General features: G+C 39.6%; 3 protein-coding genes across 13 annotated transcripts; 1 reads left to right on the plus strand and 2 right to left on the minus strand.

The window, feature by feature from the left end:
- Window positions 1-7: 7 nt before the first annotated feature.
- On the minus strand, window positions 8-10702 carry D2hgdh (D-2-hydroxyglutaric acid dehydrogenase). The gene is made up of 8 exons (XM_031983552.2): window positions 10552-10702; window positions 3699-3938; window positions 3162-3359; window positions 2806-2999; window positions 2407-2575; window positions 2035-2333; window positions 988-1156; window positions 8-699 (listed from the first exon to the last, which is right to left on the minus strand). The coding sequence occupies exons 2-8, from the start codon at window positions 3931-3933 to the stop codon at window positions 431-433; spliced, it is 1533 nt and encodes a 510-aa protein (XP_031839412.2). The 5' UTR covers window positions 3934-3938; window positions 10552-10702; the 3' UTR covers window positions 8-430.
- Window positions 8409-17136, plus strand: LOC116429969 (uncharacterized). 9 transcript variants are annotated; one of them, XM_076364591.1, is made up of 15 exons: window positions 8409-8850; window positions 9603-10297; window positions 10998-11653; window positions 11741-11992; window positions 12066-12350; window positions 12443-12635; window positions 12706-12944; window positions 13090-13309; window positions 13393-13568; window positions 13639-13927; window positions 13996-14250; window positions 14329-14448; window positions 14535-14682; window positions 14808-15003; window positions 15105-17136. In XM_076364591.1, the coding sequence occupies exons 3-15, from the start codon at window positions 11159-11161 to the stop codon at window positions 15330-15332; spliced, it is 3096 nt and encodes a 1031-aa protein (XP_076220706.1). In that variant the 5' UTR covers window positions 8409-8850; window positions 9603-10297; window positions 10998-11158; the 3' UTR covers window positions 15333-17136. The 9 variants fall into 9 exon arrangements, with proteins under 9 accessions (XP_076220706.1, XP_031839404.2, XP_031839403.2 ...); XM_031983544.2 differs by lacking the exon at window positions 9603-10297; XM_031983543.2 differs by lacking the exon at window positions 9603-10297 and having other exon boundaries at window positions 8409-8665; window positions 10981-11653.
- Window positions 17137-18103: 967 nt separating this feature from the next.
- Dysb (dystrobrevin binding protein dysbindin) lies at window positions 18104-23800 on the minus strand. Of its 3 annotated transcripts, none has more exons than XM_031983557.2 (6): window positions 23651-23800; window positions 21034-21217; window positions 18859-19148; window positions 18631-18786; window positions 18415-18555; window positions 18104-18323 (listed from the first exon to the last, which is right to left on the minus strand). In XM_031983557.2, exons 2-6 carry the CDS (start codon window positions 21060-21062, stop codon window positions 18235-18237), a joined length of 705 nt encoding a protein of 234 aa, XP_031839417.1. In that variant the 5' UTR covers window positions 21063-21217; window positions 23651-23800; the 3' UTR covers window positions 18104-18234. The 3 variants fall into 3 exon arrangements, with proteins under 3 accessions (XP_031839417.1, XP_031839414.1, XP_031839413.1); XM_031983554.2 differs by lacking the exons at window positions 21034-21217; window positions 23651-23800 and adding exons at window positions 19275-19319; window positions 20153-20178; XM_031983553.2 differs by lacking the exons at window positions 21034-21217; window positions 23651-23800 and adding an exon at window positions 19275-20098.
- Between the last annotated feature and the right edge of the window lie 26 nt (window positions 23801-23826).

Genomic DNA, 23826 nt, shown 5'->3' on the forward strand with positions numbered 1-23826 from the left:
TCAGGTATTGTATATATAGGTATATTTCATATGGCACATATTACACTTATCTCCTACTGATTAAACTATGTATATTAGACTCATTAAGTACAGGAATGCATCGGTGTATTGCTAATGAGATAGTCGCGTTTAACCTATTAACGCCCAACGACGTATATTCACGACACGTTCGTTTCAATCAGCAATTACTCGTTTATTTCCAAGAATCATTAAAAGATTTCGACATAAACATGCACAATTTAAAATAAGGAAGCAATTTTATTCTATGAATAAGTTGTACAAGTACAAAGCACAGCGAATCATCCGGGCGTTAATGGATTATCAATGGAAATAATTATTTCTCTTCGATATTTTATACTTATTTTCGCTTGCTAATCTAATTATTATCATTCTTAATATCCCTATTAATCTCAGTGTTAAATAGAAACGATCACTCGGATGACTTGACCGGAGGCAGAACCTTGTACGGATTCAGGATAGAATTCGGATCCATGAGCTTCTTCAAATCGTGCATGAGCTCGATCTCGGACGGCGTTTTACTCATGTGCAGGTACTTGGTTTTGGTGAATCCTATACCGTGCTCGGCACTCACGCTGCCCCGAAGACTCGAAACGTACTCGAAGATGAACGGCTGAAGTTGGGCAGCCACATCGGCGTCGTAGCTCGGTATGGACACTTGCGCGTGAATATTCCCGTCTCCTAATTCGCACAAAAGAAACAAAGACAAGTGAAATGTATCGGGTCGTCCCATAAATCGTACGGTGTTCGTATTTCTTCTATCTTTAAAAATTCAGATAAACAAACGTCTTTGCGATTTACCTACATTGTTCTTTATCTGTAGATTATCTGTATATTGTAATTAGATTAGAAAAGGTGTTCATCTGGATTTTTGAAAGAAATAGAAGAGAATCGCATTGTTTACGGGACGGCGCGATATAAAGAGAAGATAGCTCCACCATTTTTATCGCTGCCTGAGTCATATCGTACCTAAGTGGCCGTAGCCGGAGATCCTTATGACGCGTGGATCGCGCACGCGATCTCTGAGCACTTCGATCACCTTATAGAAACTCGGAAGCGGAATCGACAGGTCGTATTTAAACACGTAACCATCACGCAGGACTCCCTCGCTAATGCGCTCCCTGAGCGACCATATGTTCTACACAGAAAACAAGACAAACCATTTCGCAACAATTCATTTCTCTCTCAAAGTTACAGTACATTTTCCTCAATTTTCCTTCTATATGAAACTTGAGGTCTTCTGTGCAAAGCGCACAAAATGGAGCTTCTTGCGTTTACACGGAGACACTTTATCTCCGCGAGGGGAATGTCAAAGTGTAGACTCTAATCGTCGAACGTTGGTGGATAATGTGCGAGGAGAGACTAGATTCGAATGGACTCCCGCAGATTCTGACGAACGGCATTCGATCAGATGAATTAAGCATGCGTCGTAGATAACAATTATCCACTTACCGAGCGCGAAGAGTACTTTCTTCGGCGCCGAGGAAAGCGAGCGGTAATATTGACCGTCACACGTAAATAAAATATCAACGGAAAAATGCATGCGTTCGTTTCCTTGCAGAATATGGAATATGAAAATCGAATAGCGGATTCGAGGAAGCGTTCAATCGTATCACTAAAGGAATTTGTCATCAATTTCTGTCATCGATAATACTAAAAGGGTTAATAGTCATCGCACTTTCGCATGATTTTCACACGCACAAAAACATTATATCGTTTTAAATTCAACAGAAAGACAAGATCTTTCAGTTTTCGATAATAATCACTAGACAGTATACAAATTCAAATGTTTAAAATGATAATTAGAAAAATGAAATTGTTACAATGGAGAACAGTTAAAAAAAAATATAAAACAATTCTACCCAAAGCTGCATTCGGAAATCTCCCATGAACGCATAAATGTCTGAAATGCGCTAATGACATTCACGAATTCGATCGACCGATCGCAAGGTATCGATCTAATTACACGGAGATCGACTTGAATCAAGTTTGTCTAAGGATACTTGAACTACTAACTTTGATTTTAGCAGGGTCCGACGTTAGCGTGCCGTCCTCGATGATGTCATCCGCGAGCGCTCGCTCCACGAAAGATGCGAGCTTCTCTTCGTCGTGTTCCGTCTTGCTCCCCGAGGTTTCCATGAGCACGTAGAAATCGTGTCCGTCAGGCACCGACGTCAACGGGCTCCTCAACCCGAACACGCTCAACGAAACGTCCAGCGACAGCTTGTCCATCATCTCGAACGAGGACAGTATCTCGCCGAGTTCGTTCTTCGCCAAGCAGAACGCCTTCAGGACCTTGTCGAAGCTGTTCAATCCTGGAACCGAGTCGGTTTCACGTTTTACTCCGTGGACCAACGAGCATTGAAATCTTTCCCCTTCCTCCCGTACCTAAAAACGCGACGTTCACCGCCCTGGGAAGCGGCGGACATTGAATCGCGACTTTCGTCACGACCCCCAGAGTCCCCTCGGACCCTATGAACATGTGCTTCAAATGGTAACCGGTGTTGTCCTTCTTCAGCGTGTTCAAGCAGTCGACCACCTTCCCGTCCGCTTTCACCTGGAAAAGATGTCCGCTCGAGACTGGAGAACAACTAGGACCCCCTAATCGAATTGTTCAAACGAGGCAACCGATGAACCGTACAAATGGAACCTCCATTTCTCAGAGGAAAATACGACTTCTACGCTGAACGAAGGCAGCGAAGCTGTACGCGATGATTAATTTTGGTGTCGGTGACAGACGCGTTATCGTTAAAGATTTTCAGCGCCTCAGGATTTCGTGAAACTCACTGCTTCGAGGCCCAACACGTTCCCGTGCAGATTGCCGTAGCGAAGAAGCCTCAAACCACCGGCGTTCGTCGACACGCAACCGCCGATCAAGCAGCTACCTTTGGCGCCGAGGTCAATCGGCATCATCAAGCCCACGGACGACAAATGATTGTCCAGATCCTCCAGCACGCAGCCAGCCTCGCAGGTCAGCACACCTGTCGTTCAACGATCACGGAAGAAAAGTGAAAATTGCGAAGATGTCGGCCGACCGCGCGTGACAGCGACGCCGGCCGCCTGCCTTTCTCCCGGTTTCCGCGATTTAATCGGCCGACCGATCCGTCAGACAGCGGACGCTCGCGAATCGTTTAACTACCAACCTGCCAGCTCGTTCGTGTCGATGATCTTGTTCATCAGTTTCATCGAGAGAACGATTTCGTCGAACACCGGCACGCTGCCGCCGACGAGCCCGGTGTTGCCGCTTTGAGGACACACGGCCAGCCGATTCTCGTTGCAGTACCTCAATATGGCGGACACTTCCTCCGTGGTCTTCGGCTTTAAGACCAGATTGCTCTTCCCTGGAATTAATCTCGTGTCTACGGTCTGCTCCTCGAACGCCTCGAATCGACTCTTTATCAACGATACAGCGTCTACTGTCCGTATACGATCTGTTACGTCTTCGATCGAAATTCTTTTCTCGTTATCGCCGACGATCCGAGTAATCTATACCGTCACCATTTTCTTTTTACAGAATTCTACTTCTAACATTCCCATTGAAACCCAACGATCGCGACCGTGATTCGTCTCGAGGAAGTCGGAGGATCTTCCGGTGCACCGAACGCCATCTTGAAGTATCTCCATCTTGGACAATCGAGGATGGAATGAAAGGATTGGTTTATCCTAAGCTTTATCCTTACCTCTGACCATCTTCACGTAATCTATGTTGTAACCTTCGCATTCCTCTGGGTCCGAGATCACCCGGTTCCGATCGAGCACGCTCTCGAAGAAGGCTACGTGCTTGCCGTCGATCCTGGCGTAGGGGCCGCGCTGCACTTGGTACCTGTCGCAGGTGAACGCCGGTTTCGCGTTCGCCGAGAACGAACGGAATCTCGGGGCGGCGCTGAGCGCGCGGAACAATCTGCGGGAACTCATCCCTTCTGCAAAAACATTTCGAGTTCTTTTTGAGACGCGAGTGCCTCGCTGTCGAGGATCCCTCTTTTGCGAATAGAGGATCTCTTGCTCGCGTTACACGCACGCGAGAGATAAAGAGGGAGAGAGTAATTCCTCGAATAGTAAGTACGAATTCGCAAGCTTCGAACGCATCCTCGAGATCGATGGTCTGTTGACCGTTTCAGTTTTTCTGATAAAACTGGTCGTCGCCGGCCGCGGTTCGTATTCAACGATTTGGATAAATTTAGGTGTCCGGGACGGTATTCTCGGAGGGAAAGCATTGCTAATTGAAACGTGATATTTCCGTAATGCGGCCGGAGATCTCGCGACGCGAATGTGGTCTGGAACGATCTTCGGCTTGAATGTCATTTCCCTTCGAATGGCGAACGTTGACGCAGAAGTAGTTCGCGGAAGACGACACTTCCGATGCAGTCCGAAAACTGCTGGTTTTTAATGATGGAAGGGTTCATTTTTAGCAGTGATTCACCGACAGGAATAGAATATTGCATGCGCGAGATATCACTGAAATAAGGACAGGATGTGCATTATAAAAGGGAAGAGGATATCTCTAAGAGGATTTGGAGATAAGATTAAATTTATTACTAATGGTAATACAATCCAATTATTTGCTCGATTTTGTCTTTCGAGAGCACACTGCGGATATTCTAAGATCCGTTGTTACATTTAGAGGACTTGTATCGAATTATACAGGACCGGGCGTGCTAATAATATACAACAATATTTATAGGAACCACCGAAATGTGTGCTGCACGAAGACGGTATAAATTCTACAGGATTATTCGTCACGGAATGAAGAAGTTCATTACTTTCCCCGTTGATTTAATTTACATATTCAAAGTCATCGATACATTTTCAACGGAATACTCGTCTACAGCGTCGACAGGATTAACATCCACTCTCCCTTCACCTCGATTGCTTACAAAAAATCTACTCTTCCACGTTCCTGTCGCATAGAAGACTGAATCTACTATACGAACAACAAAAACTTTCCTCGACGATCATAAAACAAGGAATACATTTAGACCAGTCTCTGAAAAAACCCAAGCTCATTTACGAATAACGAAACGGGTACCGCAGCGGGAAACGGGTTAACCGGCAAAATTAACATTTATCCTCAAGAAACGAGTTTCTCGCCTTGGGAAGATCGATTAAGGAAAAGATTGACGAACGTACGTAACGAACATCCATGATCTACGTTTAACCCTTCGCGGTCCAAGGTGTTGATTTTCCACTGCAAAATTTGCATGGTTTGATATACCAGATCACTTGTTTATTCAAGACCACCGGGGAACCAATGAATATATAATACCCCCATATAATTACAATACACACTGCAGATAATTACAGGAAAAATCGTTACATTTAAATCGGTAATTCGACGTTACAGTGAAATTGAATGCCGAGGCTGGCTCGATTGCAAAGGGTAAACGGGGACAACGAGGAGGAAAAAGCAAGAAAAGGAAACGGAGCAGCTACGATGGAGGGTGCGTGATTCGCCGGATTGGCAAACGAAGAGGGAATTTCGTGCCGGGTACGAGGGACCGTCGTCATACGCGGCGGAGGACCAGGCGTGGCGTAATTACGTGCCCCCGGCTGCTTCCATTTTCTACACGCTAATTCGCCTCTCCTGATCGACGGACATCGAATATTATAATCCACGGTGAATCTTGATGGGCAACTCCCCTCCTCCTCCACCATCGGCATCTCCTCCTCCTCCTCCTCCACCCCCTCCTCCTCACTCCACCTACTTCTTGGCCGCGTCGGCCCCCCCCACCCCGCCGCTTTGACGCGTGTGTGTCGTTCAAGAGGATTCGCGAGGAGGCGACGCGTGGTTGAATTACGATTCCCGCGTGAGGAACAGTGGGGAAAATAAGGTCAGGGGTAGAGGGGTCGAATGCGAGACGGGAGAAGATGGCCAGAGAAGGACGGATCGAACGGTGATGCAAATCCGTACCGGTCCGCCGGAGGGGGAAGAGGGACAACGCGAATGGGAAACAGAGAAGCCAACAAGAAGGCTAGAGTGGGAAGGGGACCAATCGTCGCGACGACTGAAACGCTGTACGATTCTTTCCCTGTGTGCCGTTCAGGCTTTCCGGGCGACTGTGTGTTCGGTACACACTCTATCGTACATATACATGCATACTCCTGTAGCTCTGTGGCTGAACACTCACATAGGATCAGGTACACACACCATGAACCCTGTGTGTGTAGAGAAACAGTGTATAGATGTAAGAATTGCCGAGCAAACCGGAATATATATGTACTATACATATATACACACCATATACATATACATACATACATACTATATCTATATATATATATATACACATGTATGCGTCATATAAATATATCTATATATGCATATCTATATATATACACATGTACTCTATATATATACAACCACATATAGATAGCGTAGCAGTGTCGGGAGAACGCATGCGCGCCACCGTCGACGGACCGCGAACGCTAATTTCTCAGTGGCGGCTCGAATCATTAACTTGTTACCTTGGCAACCCCGGTCGACCTAAACCATTGGCTGCCGCTTTCCCCCACCCTCCCCCTGCCGCACGCTCTATCGGTCGAACGAGAAACTAGCGTGCCTCGCCGCCACGCTTCCTCCCGCGAAATATATCGTAATTTTCCTAACCTTGCCGCGAACGGGACTATAGACTGTCGCTGTTTCACTCGAGCCACGCGCGCACACAGCCGCGCGGCCCCTTTCCGCGCTGGCGACGCTCGTGTACGTGTGAAACGAACGGAGAGAGAGAACGAGGAAGAGAGAAGGAGGGGGCGAACGAGCGAGAGGGGAACAGGCCGCCGTAGGGACGTGGTTGCTGGGATTGGCGCGGCCACGACTCTTCCTACCCTTCGACGCACCAGCGTCCTACCATCGTGTGTTTCTTTGTCGAAATCCATGACCGGCATTGGAAGATGACCGATAAATCGGATGCGTTTCGGGTTTCGATCTTTTCGAGTCCCTTTCTCCCCCCACGCTCTGCCTCCTTCTCTCTTCCCCTCCAGAGTTCTCTCTCTCTTTCTCTCACTCTCTCTATGGTTTAACACATCGATATTTTGAAAAACGGTGTGTACGTTGTAAGAGAAAATTATACGGTTTTTAAGATCGATCGAAAGTTGGGGAATGTTGATCGTTGAATAATAAGTTTGATATTTCGGGAGACGAATATTTGATTAGCAGATATTAAAATGTAGCGATCGGTAGAGATCTCGAGCCCGAGATCGGGAAGGAATCGTTACGACGCGACGTTACGGTGTTCCTCGATGGAGACGTGGTTTTACCGAGTCAAGCCGACGGCTGAGCATAGGAAATTCCTGGCGCTACTCGGCGATATTCGCGCGAACGATTATCGCTTTTCATTTTCTAGCCGAGAAAAAGAAATGTAGGACATACCCTCCACGGATTGGACAAGGATCCACTACACACCGCGGAGGACCAATCGCGAACGAAATTGTATTACGGGGTTTTGAGCAGGGCAGTATAAGCTTGGCTTAGAAACAGCTGTGACAGGGGCGTAGCCGGCGGTTGTGAAAGTGGGGCGGCAGGCCCACGGTATTTGAATATTCATTTAGAAATCTGCTGTGTCGTTGTTAAACATAATTCGACGAATTCGAAGCGAACAAATGCAATTTCAGTATCTCCATGGTTCCCTATTGAAAGTTCGACTATGACGAGGAAGAGAATTCTTTTACTAAATGTATAAACCTACTTTACATTGCAAAGAGTCTGTTAATAGCACTTTGTTTATTGCATTTTATAAATGAACGTATTAATCCTAAGAAATACACCAATGATTCGTGTATGAAACAAGAGATATAAAAATAGATTCTATAAGCTTAGAATATAGTAATACTCGATGATTTTTTAATAATTAAATATTTTCTTAACAAACGCTTTCGTTAGCTACAAACGTAGACTAGATGCTGATACCAAAGATGAGAAAATTCGAGGACGAAAATATTTCCATAGAATACTGTGAAAAGACGATTGCAAAATAATTTGAATTTCATGCAACGTTTCGTTTTACAAAGTCAGTGTATATAATACGGTACAGCGTGTAACGTCTGGGGTGAAACTTGTAGTTCGTTCGTCCCTGATGGTATCGTTGAGTATACTGCGAAATATTCCGCGGACTATAATCGCGTGTACATACGTGGAAAGTAGAAGAGACGTGTGGGTACGCGGTGTATGTGTGGGCCGATGGTAAGAGTATGAGTACCGTTACGGGGCATGCGCCCGTAGCCACCATGTCCAATAGCCCCGCCTTTCCCAGCGCAAACGATGCCTTTGGGATTTGTCCCCGCTGGACCAATGGGAGGCCGAGGATACCGTACGGGACGGGAGAGGTGAGGTTATAAGTGTCCCGATGGTGGGGTCTAGACAGGAAGAGGGGGCCGCGAGGGGAGGGAGGAACAGAGAGAAGCGAGGGGTTCCGTGGATCGTGTGGGAGCAGGGAGGCAGACAACGAATGCGACTACGAATGCTCACGAAAGCTCTCGACGTCAACGTATAACAAAAACTTTGTTTAAAATTCGTCCAGTATCGTTGTTCTCTTTTTCCCAAAGACGATTGTGCACGATAGAAACGTTTGGTCAAGTTCACAGTGAAATTTAGTGGCAGTGAGTGTCCACGGCGTGTTCGAAAACGTGATAGGTGTGACTGCGCAGTCGCCATGTGAGTACCTGAACAAGTTCTTGAAACTGTCCGTGCAGTCCCGTACACCTTCGATACCATTTAATCCCCCTGTAGATTCGCGTTATCCGTATCTTTTAAACGAGCCGCTGCCCGCCGCTGCGCCCGAGGAGTAACTTTTACCGGAACGTTCAATCGGAGAGCGGTCATCGAGTACAATAAACACGGTGTGTGTGTTATGTCCCGCCGGATCTTCGAACGTGCTTTATTTTGTAATCCAATATGTCGGCGTTAGGGACGCGCTGTACCGCGTATTCACCGAGACACGATTCCTCTGTTTCCTCCGCGTGTTACAGTTCCCCGAGTGAATAAATTGTGTATCGTACGAGCGCCCGCTGAAAGAACCGCGCGTGTTGTTATTATCATCGTCCGTCGTTATTACCATTATGGCGAAATCCATGTTGTCAACCGCCCCCTATCACCAGTCGTTTCTCCCCTTCTCTCTCTCTTATTTTTCTTTCCCCCCTTCTTCTTGCCTCCCCCTTCTGCCCGCCTTTCAATCGTATTTCCCGCTCAGAGAAATACTCTGCCCCCCTCCCCCTTTCCCTTCAATCCCCTTGTCCTGCCACTAATTATGGTGGTACTGGCGAGACGACATTTTGTTCCTTCCTCTCCGTTCTCAAGATGGATCGTGTCCGTGTATTCGTTTCGTCGATATTTTTCAATGCTTCTCTCGTGGATATAGGTCCCTTCTTTACCATTCGAGACTTTTTCCTTTCGTTCCGCCTCTTTAAAATGTATTATTCTTTGTTCGTCTTTTTTTTATGGCGTCTCGCGGACTACGAATGTTTACACAAACTCGTATTTCTTGCTGCCAATTTATGAAAAGGAATTTTACTTTCTGTGTGGCTCGTATTCTGCTCGCGATACGATACAATATGAAATTTTACTAGTCATTTTTTTTTACAATGTTTTATAGGTTAGGAGTTACTCTAACAGCATAAACATTCGCATTCTAGTATTCGATGATAACTTCGCTCAAAGGAGAATAGATTTTTCAATGATAAATAAACATTCCTACTACGATGCATTCTCATGTTTACTGATAAGTATATATATACGCAACATTTAAATATATGAATGTTGTTTGTATGTACATATGTATTTATTGTGGCGTTTATAAGTATTTCGTTACTGTGAATATAGTATTTTTAAACATTTGAAGAAAATTGATATAGCTCATACAACTATTAAATTTCGGAAAATATGTAAATTATTTTATTTCATTCCACTTCTACTATGTAATTCAGAGAAATCGCAGAGTAGTAGAGAATATATTAGGTTAAAGCGTATACGTATATATGTATATGTAGAAAATTAAATTTTAGAATATTGAAATATATAAAAAAAACGTATAGACTGGTTTGTATACATATATACATATATTCATATGTGACGTATATATGTGTGTATATATATAATTTTTTCTTATTAGCTGTGTTATCCATAATTGGAAATTTTTTCATTTGTAGAAATTTCGTTTTTCAATATAGAATTTATATATTATTGATCAATATTTAAACAAGAAATAATTAGATGATTTTATCAATGAAAAATCTTATTATTCTCGTGATCATAATATTTTCAAATATTACTCGGATGGTTCACTTAAAGGTTAACTCTCATTTTTATTCTTATACTTATAAAAATGCAATATCTGATATGTATTAAAAACAACATTTATCAAATAGTAAGAGAATCACTAATACCGATGTACAAAGTAGTATATTTTGTTCGTAATACAGATATTTCAATACGGAAATTCGAAAGGTACCGCATGCGAAATCGTTCATGCTACTATAAAATTAGCTATTTTTTTTTGTTTGTGTCATTAAACATACAATAATCAAGTACAATAAAACACTTACATTGTTAGCAATAATTGATCACTTTAAACACCCCACTTTCACAGTTCTTCTATCAACATGTCAGACGGTAGTGATCGGATAAAATTCGAATTTAAAATGAGCGATATTACACGTGTGTCAGAAACGTTAAGGTTATGAACGATAAATATTGTGCAACTGGTACCTCTAATTCATGCAAGAATAAACATGATTGGTGCTACATTAGGATTGTATGAACTAAATAAGAACACATGATTGCTTAATGTTTTTGATATCTATACATAATATTGTACAAAATTATAACTATGAAATTACATATATTGTAAATTACATATTCAAATAAGTAATTTTGTATAAAGGATATCTTATCTTGATTACCAATAAACTCTTAATATACATTTGATTGTTGTTTCTATATACAACTAATTTCAATGTAACTTATTTTTATAGAAAAACTTTCTTTTCAGGTGCAGCAAACTAAAAAGATTAAAAGTGATAATTTAATGAAAAATATTTATATACAATGGCAAGAAAAAAAGACATTCGATTATTGAAAATTTAATAAGAATAAGAACACTTCTTTTTCCAAGGAAGTTTAATTTCAAATAACAAAAAGGTGTTGGAAAACATGACAGATGTTAAACCAATTGGAATCTCTCAAAATCAGCCACAACAAACACAACAACAACAACCTCAACAACCTCCACAGCAGCCTCAGCAGCAACAGCAGCAACCGTCTCAACAACAGCAATCGCAACAACAGCCTCAGCAACAGCAGCAAATGATGATTGCAACCCATGATATTCAACAACAACAAAATGTACAGCAACAACAACAGCATGTTCAACAACAATCAGCTCAGCAACAACAAGTACCACAGACTCAGCAACAAGTACAATCGCAACAGGTTCAGCCTCAACAACAAATACAGCAGCAAGTGCAATCGCAACAACAAATGCAAGTTCAGCAACAGGTTCAACAGCAAGTTCAGCAACAAGTTCAGCAACAGCAGCAGCAGCAGCAACAGTCTCAACAGCAACAGTCTAATAATGGACCGCACAATGTTGTTCCCACACAAGTACAAGTCCAGCCACAGGTAGCAGCAATCATGCCTCAACAACAGGTAAAAATTTATTTACAAAATATGTACACATAAGAAGAAATATAGAACGTATTTTAATATGATTTATAAAATTACAATATGTTGTAGGGTGCTGTTGCAGTATCAATGCAACATCAACAGCAAGGTGTTGGAGGGGTATCCATGACTTTGTCTGGTCAACCAGGAGCGACAACTATAACCACTATGGCTGCACACCCTCAAGCAGTACAAGTTATTCAGCAACCCATGCAAAACCAAGCATATCATTTACAGCAACTGTATAATACTCAAGGAACTCCATTACTAATGCCAGGGAACCTGGCTCTTCATCCAGCAGGGATCAATCCTTCCTCTATACAGGTACTTAAATATACTCATGACATGTTGTATTCTATACAAATACAAATTTTCTTCTAAGTAGGATGCTTTACAGGTCATAACGGCTGGAAAGCCATTTCAGTCAGCTGCTCAACTCACACCTCACATGTTGACTACTGCCTCAACACCGGGTCAAGGTGGAGGTCACCCTGCAGCTGGTGGTACTAAAGTACAAGGATTTCCTACCGGTTACCTACCAGTACCCACTTCTGCTACACCAGGAGCAGGACAAACCTTAGTATTCGGACAACTTGGTGTGCTCGGTTCTCCACAACCTCCACCATCTATACAACAGCAGCAGCAACAGCAGTCTGCGGCTAAACAAGATCAAGTACAAAAGGTACTGCTCTGTGTGAATTTCCTGTTGCGGTAAACTGCTTTGTTTTGTATACGAATAATGTTTCATACGCATATTGTTTTTCAAATTTGTAGTATACTACATGTACGGCAGCTACGCCACCCGGCGGAAGGGGTGGTATGCAGTTTGCTCCATGGCAGTTTACGCCACAGGTTGCTTGGACGGGGATTCAACCACCTGCGCTTCTTACCAATCAAATATTCATACGAGGTCCTAATCAACCCGATATGTTTATACAAAGTCCACAACCTATTCAAGCTCATAACGGTTAGTTTAATATACATGCAACAGAAAATGTTTCCAAATATCGTGTAACATATCCCTTTCATTCATCTAGCATTGGCAACGCAGCAACAAATTCAGGGGGTACAACAAATTGCTGCAGCTAGCGCAAAACCGAAGGTAATGGATATACAGCAACAGCAGCAACAGCAGGGTAAGCAGAGCACAGGCGGGCAACGACCGTTGAGTATTTTGCCGTCCTCTCTACAAGCTGTACAAGCTGCTAATATACGGGCCGCCAGTTCCGTCTCTACCCAAACCGTTCACGGAGTACAAGCCACGGTATATGCACAGGTTACTATAGTTCAAGTAACAATTAGAAGAACGATGTTCGACTGCTGCGATTGTCGAGACACGTGATTAGAAGCATACCGAAGTTCTTTTTTGTTTTCGTATAATGGAACGGAAGTGTTTTTTTTTTGTATGTTCTATAACTTAGAGTGGAAAAGGAAGTGGTAGTAGCGGTAAAGGCCGCGGTAAACCACTGCAATCGCCGCAACAACCGCAGCAACAGTCACAGCAAACGATGCAACAACAACATCAACAGGTTTTTATTCAACAGAAACAGCATACGCAGCAGCAACAGCAGATGCAGCAGCAGTACCAACAGCAGCAAGTACAACCATCGCAACAGCAGATACAGCCTAAACCAATAATGAGTAAGATGACGTTCTCTACATTTCCTGGTAATGTTTTCTAATAGTTTTCTTGGGATATGTAATTCTTGTCTTTTTCCTTCCAGCAAACATGGCTATACAACAACAGCAACAACCCGGTGTAGTTCTTGGTGGTGAACGCCCGATCATGCCCGTTGTATCTGTAGGGGGAGTAGGGGTTGGAGTTGGAGTTGCCACTACATCTCAAATGAGTCAAGTACAACAATCACCAATGTCCACAGTACAACAGTTACCACTGCAGGTTAGGAACATTGCATTTTCTTTTCAGATATTATGTAACGGTGATTATTGTATAGTATAATATATTTCAGGCGATTAATTCGACAATAATTGGTAGTCAAATAGTTAGTGGGACGTCGCAGGTTCAAACAATGTCAATGGTAAATCAGTCATCAGATCAGCAAACCCACGAGAATAGCAATTCCACTATAATGATTACGTCGCCCGATCGTAATCATCAAGCAGAATGTTCCTTAGTATTACCATCCACTACGAATATACCAATTACCAACGATGAAAATTCTAAACCAATGTTGAAAAAGGAAGAACCGTTGCCGCTTACGATAGAGGAAATTACAGTATCGCAACCAGAAACGACAGGTTGGTTTCAAGACGACATTATTGTATTTCATGTTTCGAGTTCTTTTGGAATGTATTGCTTTTTATAGATGGGGACCAATGTAAAGCAACCATAAAAGATGAAGAAAGTTCACCAGTGAAGCCCGAAGAGAAACCCTGCAACAATCCTTTGGCGGGATTGGCGAATACCATTAATTCTATAACGAATGGTGTTAGCAATGAAGAGTCTGCAGCAATACCCGTTTCAGTACCGGTTACTGCAAACAGTAAACATGTGCCTCCAAAAGCAATGGTTAAACCACAAGTCCTTACACACGTAATAGAAGGTTTTGTCATACAAGAAGGTAAAAAATTGTATTATCACGAAATAATGTTGTATGAACTATTTATGATGTTTACCCTTGTGAATTGATTTATTTCAGCGTCTGAACCATTTGCTGTTAATCGAACGTCATTAAATAATACAGTTAGTCAAGAAAATAGTAATATTTTGAATCGTAATAGTAGTATGTCCGAGAAAGAGAATCACGAAGAACCGCCAAGTAAGATTACAAAAGATTCACACATGCTATATAATTTTACATTAGAAATATAATGTAACGTTCGTTGCATGTTTCAACCCTTACAGGGAAGAAGCACGCGCCCAGTTATCCCAGCGACGAGGATGGAAATAATGTTCAAATCGGGAAATGTGAAAGTTGCGGTAATCTAGTGGATGAACAGAATATTAAGTTCAAAAAGGAGAAGCGATTCTGTTCCACCGGTTGCGCAAAAAGGTTAGTAAATACATTACTTTTGAAACTATTGCGTGTCTGAGAAAGTACATCAATTAGATTGGAAATTTCATGAAGGTATGGATTAATACAAAGTAAGTTACTAACATTTGGAACATTATCATAAGTTATGAATCAAATAGCAAAAAACGTGAAAGAGACCGTGACGGAGTGGAAAAACAATGGACTGAAATGGAGACTGAATCGAAGAACATTGATGGAGACCTGATCAAGAAGAATGGGGAAGATAAATCATTATCTACTACGACTACTACGTCTTCTGTTGATGAAACACTGCCAAAAGTTAATCCTGTCAAGTGGACGGTAATGATTTAACATATTTAATGTTAATTGCTATAGATTGATAATAACAAAAAACGAGACAGAACGTATAATGTAATTAAAACATTTTGTGTTTCATATAGGTTGGAGAAGTATGTGATTTCATACGTGGTTTGCCAGGTTGTGCGGACTACGCGGAAGATTTCGCTATCCAAGAAATAGATGGTCAAGCACTCATGTTACTCAAGGAAGATCACCTCATGTCGGCGATGAGTATCAAATTGGGTCCGGCGTTAAAAATTGTTGCCAGAATCGATTCAATGCGTGTAGAATCATTATCGAATTCCAATCCCACTTCTAATAATTCGTAAACGTTTACTGCTTGAGATTTTTATCGTCGAAATTTCAAGTTGCAGCCTATGGGCTACAGGGTTTGTGCAAGTATTCGATCAGATCGTAGATTTAAGACTTTTAAGGAAAACATGAGATAATTTTTTTTTTTCAATGAACATACAAACGTTTTTGTTTCCTTCTATCTCATTCAATTCCGCTGTAAGTCCTTTTCTTTTTTTTAACCCCTTGAGATACGACACTCAGCCGGGTGAAATCCGGGCCATAAATTATAACGACCGATATCTCATTTGTGTTGTGATCACGAGTCAGACTCGCCAGAGTATGCCAAGGGGTTAAACGGATTTGGTATATTGTTTACCAAGTGTTTTTAGTACTTCAAAATATGTCGATGTGGTTTAAAAATCGATCTCTGTAAGACAATATTTCAAGCCTCGTACTACTTTTTGGTATGTTAGACGGTTCCATCAGCGATTGAATATAAGTATAGCTTTTATTTAATTGTTACTTTCAGTATATCGTACTGGCAATATACAGATATGGAATTATATGCCTTCGATCAGTCTTACATCGATTGATTTTTATAACGTGTAAATAAGACTCATTCTTCATTTTTTTTATTAAATGTATCTATACTGCATCTAAGAAATTTTTAGAGTACCATTTTAAGAAATATGATTGACTAGAACTATCAAGAAACTGAGTACAAATTATGTCCATTACAAGAGAAAAAAAAAAGTGTATATATACTATCCGGCATATAAGCGATGTATTTTGTACTCGAAAATTACTTTTGGAAGGTGTACAAAAATTACTGCCTTCTGTAAGACTTACAATAATTCTGAGAGGAAATCAGGCATTTTTAAAAATGAAAAAAAAAGAATTGGGCTTTATGATAAATAGTAATTCATGTGCTTGACAATTTCAAACCGAAATGTAGGACGTTTTAAAGCAACGCAATTAACACTATCGACCATATACTTTGTAAATGTATCATGTGCACTCAACTTGCATACATGTAAATATTAAACATAAAATGTTTATTTAATATACAAATTTTATAACATGAAATTTTAGTTATTAACAGAAGTAATCCTTCCATTTATAGTAATTTGCTTTCAATTAAGTAATCGTTCACTGTAAATGAAAGACGTATATTTCTATTATTTGTATAAAATGTGGTTACACAAGATGCAAGACAGTAGTGTTTTAATCTTACATAAGATTTTATGAATGTCTACCGTGAAACGTGTTCATTGAAAGCAAGAAAATATTAATGTGTTATTTATACTCGGTCTTTAAATTTATAAACAGTGTAAATATAATATTTATTCTCTAAGCATTTATTTAATAGGTCTATTTAATTCTGTATTAAATCATGTATGAGTCGGTAACTTTTACAAAAAGTTATTTCAAAATTTTAACTCAATATTTGTATACATTACGCGAGTGATACTTTTATATTACAACCTTTACTTCCATCTATAATAGGAGAATATTAAAAAATTATAAACATATATTTAGGTAAAATAGCACGAATTATGAAGAAAAGTTATATGTTATAAAGCACATTCGTTCTATGTCAAATTTGAAAATCACTCAGGGCTTAATCACGCAGTATGCCTTTTATACTCGTTTGGAAGACATTATGGTATGGGATGTATACAATTCTGACTTCTTAAATAAAACAAATTTTTTAAAAGAGTGTATTTACACTAAAATTTATATGACATGTGTATATAGAAATTGTTAAACTATAAAGTGTACCATTTCCTTTTATTAAGAAGAAATATCATTCAGTGCATACTTTTCTTTTAATGAAAATTTACATGTTTCTTTTTATTTACTATTTATAATTTATTATAATATTCATTGCAATACATTTACACCTGTAATTTCTATACCATTATTATCTTCTAAAGCTTTTCCCTCATCCAACATTTCTCTTTGTTGTAACAAATACAGTCTCTTCTGTTCAGGTCGTACGTATCGGATATAATTGTATATCTGAACCCCGATCATTACGGCGCATATAGTTGAAAAAGCTAAGCATGTTCTTACTGCTCCTCGGTGCAACTGATCTAATATATATTCTTTTCTTCTCCTTGGCGGGATCATTTTCTGTTTATTCGATTTAACTTTTGGTGTGTACTGAAAATTATATGTTTATAAATTAATCTAAGTTACAAAACTGATTTATACTTTTATAAGTTGACTGGTTTAAAGCATTGTTGTTGATCTATTTTGATTAATTGATCAACTAATTTATAAATTATTTTATGAAATAATACATACCTGTTAATTGTCCTTATATCATTAAAGTATGTTATAGTTAACCGTTGATATTCATTATATTTTACTTTTGAATCGCTTTATTTTGAGGTTAGAGTGTAAGTATTACGCGTCTTTCAGGAACACACTGAGAAGTGTTCTTAATTTACTAGTCTAACCTAACCTACGACAAGGATTATTATGTAATTTTTGTTTCCAACGATTAAATGGAAACTGAGATAGATTAAATAAAAATAAATTTATAAATATTTTATCACACATTATTCACGTACAATTATTATGTATTTCAGACCACTCCTCAAAATTTCAGTAGATATTATACGTCTTACTCGTGTTGACCCGCAGGACGCGAATACTATATTCGTTCTTGAGGAAAATGATTTTTTTGTAATTACATAGAATATGGTCTGTTACGTCAAAACGAATAAAATTACGTGTAACATGTATTGAAAGTTTGAGGGGAATAAAATCTTACCGAGCAATTCACACAAGATTCATATTTCTGTAACGTTATTATTTATTTCTCGAACAATATGTACACAATTTGTAATTTAAAAAATAAATTATACCTCCTTGAATTTCTAATTATTTACATCATGAATTAAACATTTAATTATAAAAAATTGAATTCTAGTTTTCTAAGAAATCATTGAATGTTGTTGAATCTACATCTAAGACAATCTCATCTAAAGAAGGCCCTTGCTGTGTCACTGGCAATTCTGAAAATGAAAGGAATAAAATGTGCTGCACTCAATTTATAAAGATAAACAATTTTTATCATAATTTATAAATATGAGGCATGGAACATACTATGTATAGACCCTGTTGCTTTATATTCTTCAAGTTGCTCTTTGAATACCTCATCAAATGTCTCTTGTCTCTCTTTCATCATCTTCTGTTGTTTCTGTTCATATTGCGATATTCTTTCAACATGTTCAACAGCCAACTTTGCTAAAATATGTCATAATGTAAATACATTTGTTTATTTTTATAGACCCAACAAAGTTTATATATTATATAAGGTACCTTTAACTAGATTTAACTCTGCAAGTTTTTTTTCCTCGTATAGAGCTAATTGAAATCTATGATCTAATTGTCCACTTTGTAAATCCAATATTTCATTTAAATCCTCCAATCGATAAATAGCTCCCTCCACTTCTTCAAACATCTCTTGCAATGTTCCTTCAAGACATGAAAGTATTTGATATTATTTCAATTAGGATTACATCATAAATTTTGTTTAACTGAAAATACCTATTTGATCCATTAATTCTTGAATTGCATTATTAATTTTTGGTATATAAGCTAAGGTACTATTTAGAGATGTAATATTTTTCCATTCTTGCTCAAGTCTTTCATAAATAGTTCCTATAAGTTTGTCTGCTTCTTGAGCTTTTCCTGCATTTTCCTCTGCCAGTTCATGTAACTCGTTCCATTGTAATTGATATCTGTGCAATATATCAGCTCCGGCATGATAATTGACATCTCGTACACTAACAGACTTTTTCTGTCTTGGGTTTTCGCTAGCAGTTAGTCCTCTAATACTAAAATAACAACAATCACTTAAATATAAAATACATTATGATCAATTGTATAAATAATTTATATTTCTATTTTCCAGCTTTTATATAATGGCAAGGAAACTGTAAAGTAATGTATACATTGTTTACCTAGCTGAGATACCTTCTTGCACAGTTTGAAACTTATTTCGCAAACTACCAAACATGATTATAAATTACAATATTAACGAAAGTACTAAAAATGCAATGGGTTTTATCGTAAAATTATATAAAAACCAATATGAATATCATATTTTTTATAAGGTTAATAAACTTATAAAACCATGATTCAACATTCAACAAAAATAAATCAATATAACGATATCACAATTTTCACAGTTATAGATTAGCTAATCACATTACAGCGTCCCAGATTTCATATTCGGCATGAAATAATAATTTAAGTTATTGATAATAGCCTCGATTCTAAAAGTCACTGATATACGTGGAAATTCTATCAACCATAATAAATCATTACGATAACCTCCTTTCTAAATTTATTAATAAAATATCCAACCAATATTATCCATGTATAGTCAAGCACAAAGCTGTTATTGTTTACGTAAAAAAGTAATTAAAACTCCAATTTTTTAAACTATAATCCTAACAGCTGACACGGACACACCACAAGTGCTAATGTAATTAAAATAGTGAAATATGTCGAACAATTTGTTTCTGACACTTCGTTCGCAAGTTTTAATTATTTCAAATAACAAGTAATTCGCGAAATTTTCAATTAACATGTGTAAATATGATATTTTATATATTATGTAAAATATAATAACACGGCGTAGTCCTTTCTTTACAGGTTGGTAACACTGATGTGCAGTCCATTCTATAAACACTGATTTTACCAAAATTTTTATTTACTTGAATTCTTTATTAATGATTGTATGTATTTTCTCGAATAGAAAGACTAATTCAACTATTAAAAAAAATATATAATGACAAAGTTTAAAAGATGTATTTAACAACAAAAGTTAAGGTACATTTTAACCATATTTCTTCTAAAAAAAGAATTAGCAATATCGCTAAAGCTTAACTTTCTTTGCTGACAGTATCGTTACTGTTAAGCAAACATACAGGTCAACAAATGAGGTCGGAGTATAAATTATCAGCAGTAAGAAAATGCGGAAGGTATTATTAATCGAAATACATTATTAAATTATTTGAAAGGTTTTCGAACAAAATGACGCAAAATAGATGCAAGTATATAATTGCTATGTTAAGACAGTAGAACAGTGGATAAACTAAATAGATGTATTTTCATCCAATACTATAATATATTGTAACATTATCATTAAGTACCGTCGATAAATATCACCATGGTGAGATATTTCACTATGTATTTTAATTTAATAAAAATAATAAGTGACTGGTACCCCTGTGTTGCCAAGTGTTACCATGCCCTTGTACAATTTGCAACGGTCCAATAGCTTTTCCAGCTATGCCAACGAATATACCGTAAAATAAAATATTTATTAATTTATTTAATCTAAACAAAATATCATCTGATTAATTTCTCGATTATTGCAATAAACACGCAAGAAAGCGCCTCGAAAATAATCGTTAACAATTTGATTACATTGATAATCAGTTCGATAGCGACGCGAAGATGGAAAGCTTCGTCGTAGACGCGGTTGATTCGGCGATAAAGGAAAAGCTTGTGAAGTACCGTTAACCAGAACCACCATCGAAACCTTTATCTTTTTCTCCCCTACTACTACGCACGCAATGAGCATAACTTGAACGGGAACGTCATCAGAAAAGACTCGAGCTTAGAAAGTTGTGCGCAACTCGCAGCGAAACCAGATCCGTGGGAGGAAGTGACGAAGGGGGAGTAGTAGTCAGCGATGTTGGGTCAACGTACGTATCCAAGTATCCCCTTTCTCCTTGCATCAAGTTAGACCGCTACTATATCGTGGTGAATTCGCTCCTCCATAAAGGCGATTACCTTTCTGCGCACACCAACATGGCTGCTGCGCATACTAGTAGGAGTTGCCAACCAAAGGACGAGAAGTCCATGGTAGGGATGAAATCAATAGTCAAGTATTCTGTGGAATGAGAATATCAACTGGATATATATATATATATATATATATATATATATATGTATATGTATATGTATATATATATATATATGTACGTGTATATATATTTAGCTATTCAATTGCTTGCTTGAGCTTTATTCGCCGGAAAGAGGGGACGGTAGAAATGCTCAGAAGCGAATCTCCATTATCTTGGACGTTTCCCATTTTTCTTTATTCATTTTTCGTTTCTACGATAACGTTCGACTGCAGACGCGACTAGAACGCCAATACTTTGACTACAAACATGAATATACATGTGTAAATTACCCGTCGGATCAGATATCGTGCCATTTAACGTCAAGATGTGTCATACGTGTTATGCAGACGTATATTTTGGTTAAATAAAAAACGTTGAATAAGCGTAAAGAATATGGAGTCCCGTTTGCAAGAGAGGAATCGATTATGGAATTCTGGTTGATCTATATATAGAATTTCAAGCACAGGTTGAGTATTTCCACGGAATATAGCGCGGAGAACCTGTTACGATCAATAGACGCCAGATTCGGCCGTTTTCGACATGTTCCGTTAAGTTCCCCTACTATATTCGTTCCCGTCGACCTCCAACCATTTCCGACCACGCCTTGTTCACGAACGTTTTTCCAATCAAACCGGTTATTTCAGGTATGCGGGTTTGGTGTATGCTTTACCATTAAAAAAAACTATACCCTGGAAAGCCCTGGTACAATTACTTCAACGTTGAGTTCCAGTTTCCTGTTTCTTTTCCTTTATTGGACCGGAATGCATCATTTACGCGGGTAACCGTTGCGCCGGCACCGAAATAGAAGATGTACCATACGACCGAGTGATTCCAAGATAACACGAGCATATTTTGGATCGTAGATATTTATATGTATACATATATATGTATACATATATATTAACGTGAAACAGGAACGATCGCATATGTCACAGCAGCCGACCAGTAAAACCGGAAACACCAGTATGCATTATGGATATAAATCGTCGCGTCCGCGTCAGCGTTTAGGTACAATGGATGACAGGTGGCAATTGGATAGTTAACGTTGACGATTTTGTTGGAGAATTGTACGGGCCGAGGGATACCTTGGAACATTGGAGGGACAGCCAAAAGAAAAAGGTGGAAAGCAGAAGTCAGAGAAAGAGAGCCGGCCGACCGAAAACAAAATAAGAGAATCGGTCGGCCGTGGGAAGGAGAGAAAGAGATACTCCATCGAGGAGGTGGGAATAGAACGAAATACTAGAAGGAGAGGGGAAAGTCGCGGTGGAAGCGAGACAGAGGGACGCGGAGAGCTTTACAGTGACGTTCGAAATGCGCCTGCGTCGGGTAGTACTTGCTATGAGCGGATTGGCTCCCTACTCATACTTGAGTGCACGTTAGGTTCACTTAATTTCAATTCGAGCTCCTTCTCTACTTCTCCCTTCTCCCACGGCACCAACATACATACATCTCAGTCGATCCCTTTTGTATTTGTTGGAATTTTGCTCGAAGGGCATACACGCTTCTCCTATAGATCCTGCCTAGCTAGGAGCATGCCGCGGGAGTGAACCCCCTGATCTCTGATAAAGGAAATGCGACAGTGGATTTAAAGAAAAAAAAAAAAAAGAAAGAAAAAGAGGGGAAAAAAAGAAAAGAGAGAAACGATAGACAATAAAAGAGAGAGAGGGGAGGGAGGGAGGAGGAGGAGGGGTAAAGGAAGTGGATAAAGGTGGTGATGGTAGTGCAGCGACGGAGAAGTTGGATACGAAGAAACGGGACGACGCGGAACGTCGAGAAGTGCGGCGAGGAGAGGAAAGCGGAGAAGGGGGAAGGCCGGCATTTGCAGAGCGGTCGGCGCACGCTACCCCGTTCGCGCGCGCGCGTCCTTACAAAACAACGCATCTGAACACTGAACCGTCTCTGAACGCGCCTCAACAGTTCGGCACGAATTCACACTGAGTTGATTATCCTGTCCGACGCGCGGGTTTCATCGCGACGCCGCCATATTGGCGGCTCGATATAACACGTACTAATAATAAGTTGAAATTGGGTACGGTTGGCATCGCAGTTGACGCGCCGATCTCATCTCCGTTGAATGTTGCTACAACAAAATGTGCCATAAACAGCGCAGTGATCATGTCATAACCATTGAAGCAGCCATAGTTGACTGATAATGCGAGAAACGCGGGAGAAACTTCGTCGGCCGAACAACAACGATTGAACTGTACACACGTTTCTTCCACGTTATTCTGTTATTTTCTTTTATTCCGTTATTTTGCTTTTGAAATTCTTTTTCATTTTAATATTCGTACGAGCCGAACGAGATCGTGACTACGGTATTTTTAAAATTGAACAATAAACTTGAACACCGACACACACACCTTGTCACGATAGTAGAACAATCGTCGGAAGTAAACTTATTATTGTTTTTTCTTTTTCACCTGTACACGGTGAACGTGATGAAGTTCGACGACGCATGTTGAGAGGTTTGCGTCGCGATTGTTTAATTGGTCCTGTTCCACGATCAACGCTTCGCCACCGATTGTAAACACTAATGAGCGTTCTTCCATAAGCTCGTACAACGTTCACGGGATTTTGATTGATTTTTGTTCTTCTA

This window comes from Nomia melanderi, chromosome 2, assembly GCF_051020985.1.
Source record: "Nomia melanderi isolate GNS246 chromosome 2, iyNomMela1, whole genome shotgun sequence".
NCBI classification, from domain to species: Eukaryota; Metazoa; Arthropoda; class Insecta; order Hymenoptera; family Halictidae; genus Nomia; species Nomia melanderi.

What these genes read in the sequence shown, in the direction of transcription:
- D2hgdh (XM_031983552.2), bottom strand. Translation starts at nt 3,933, where the DNA reads ATGAGTTCCCGCAGATTGTTCCGCGCGCTCAGCGCCGCCCCGAGATTC. An exon ending in ACGTGTTGGGCCTCGAAGCA is followed by an intron (nt 2,576 to 2,805) that starts GTGAGTTTCACG and finishes CATCTTTTCCAG; the next exon opens with GTGAAAGCGGACGGGAAGGT. An exon ending in CGGACCCTGCTAAAATCAAA is followed by an intron (nt 1,157 to 2,034) that starts GTTAGTAGTTCA and finishes TTTTCTGTGTAG; the next exon opens with AACATATGGTCGCTCAGGGA.
- LOC116429969 (XM_076364591.1), top strand. Translation starts at nt 11,159, where the DNA reads ATGACAGATGTTAAACCAATTGGAATCTCTCAAAATCAGCCACAACAA. An exon ending in TACAACAGTTACCACTGCAG is followed by an intron (nt 13,569 to 13,638) that starts GTTAGGAACATT and finishes AATATATTTCAG; the next exon opens with GCGATTAATTCGACAATAAT. An exon ending in ATCGCAACCAGAAACGACAG is followed by an intron (nt 13,928 to 13,995) that starts GTTGGTTTCAAG and finishes TGCTTTTTATAG; the next exon opens with ATGGGGACCAATGTAAAGCA.
- Dysb (XM_031983554.2), bottom strand. An exon ending in CAAGAAGGTATCTCAGCTAG is followed by an intron (nt 19,149 to 19,274) that starts GTAAACAATGTA and finishes TTGTTATTTTAG; the next exon opens with TATTAGAGGACTAACTGCTA. An exon ending in AGCAACAGGGTCTATACATA is followed by an intron (nt 18,324 to 18,414) that starts GTATGTTCCATG and finishes TTTCATTTTCAG; the next exon opens with AATTGCCAGTGACACAGCAA.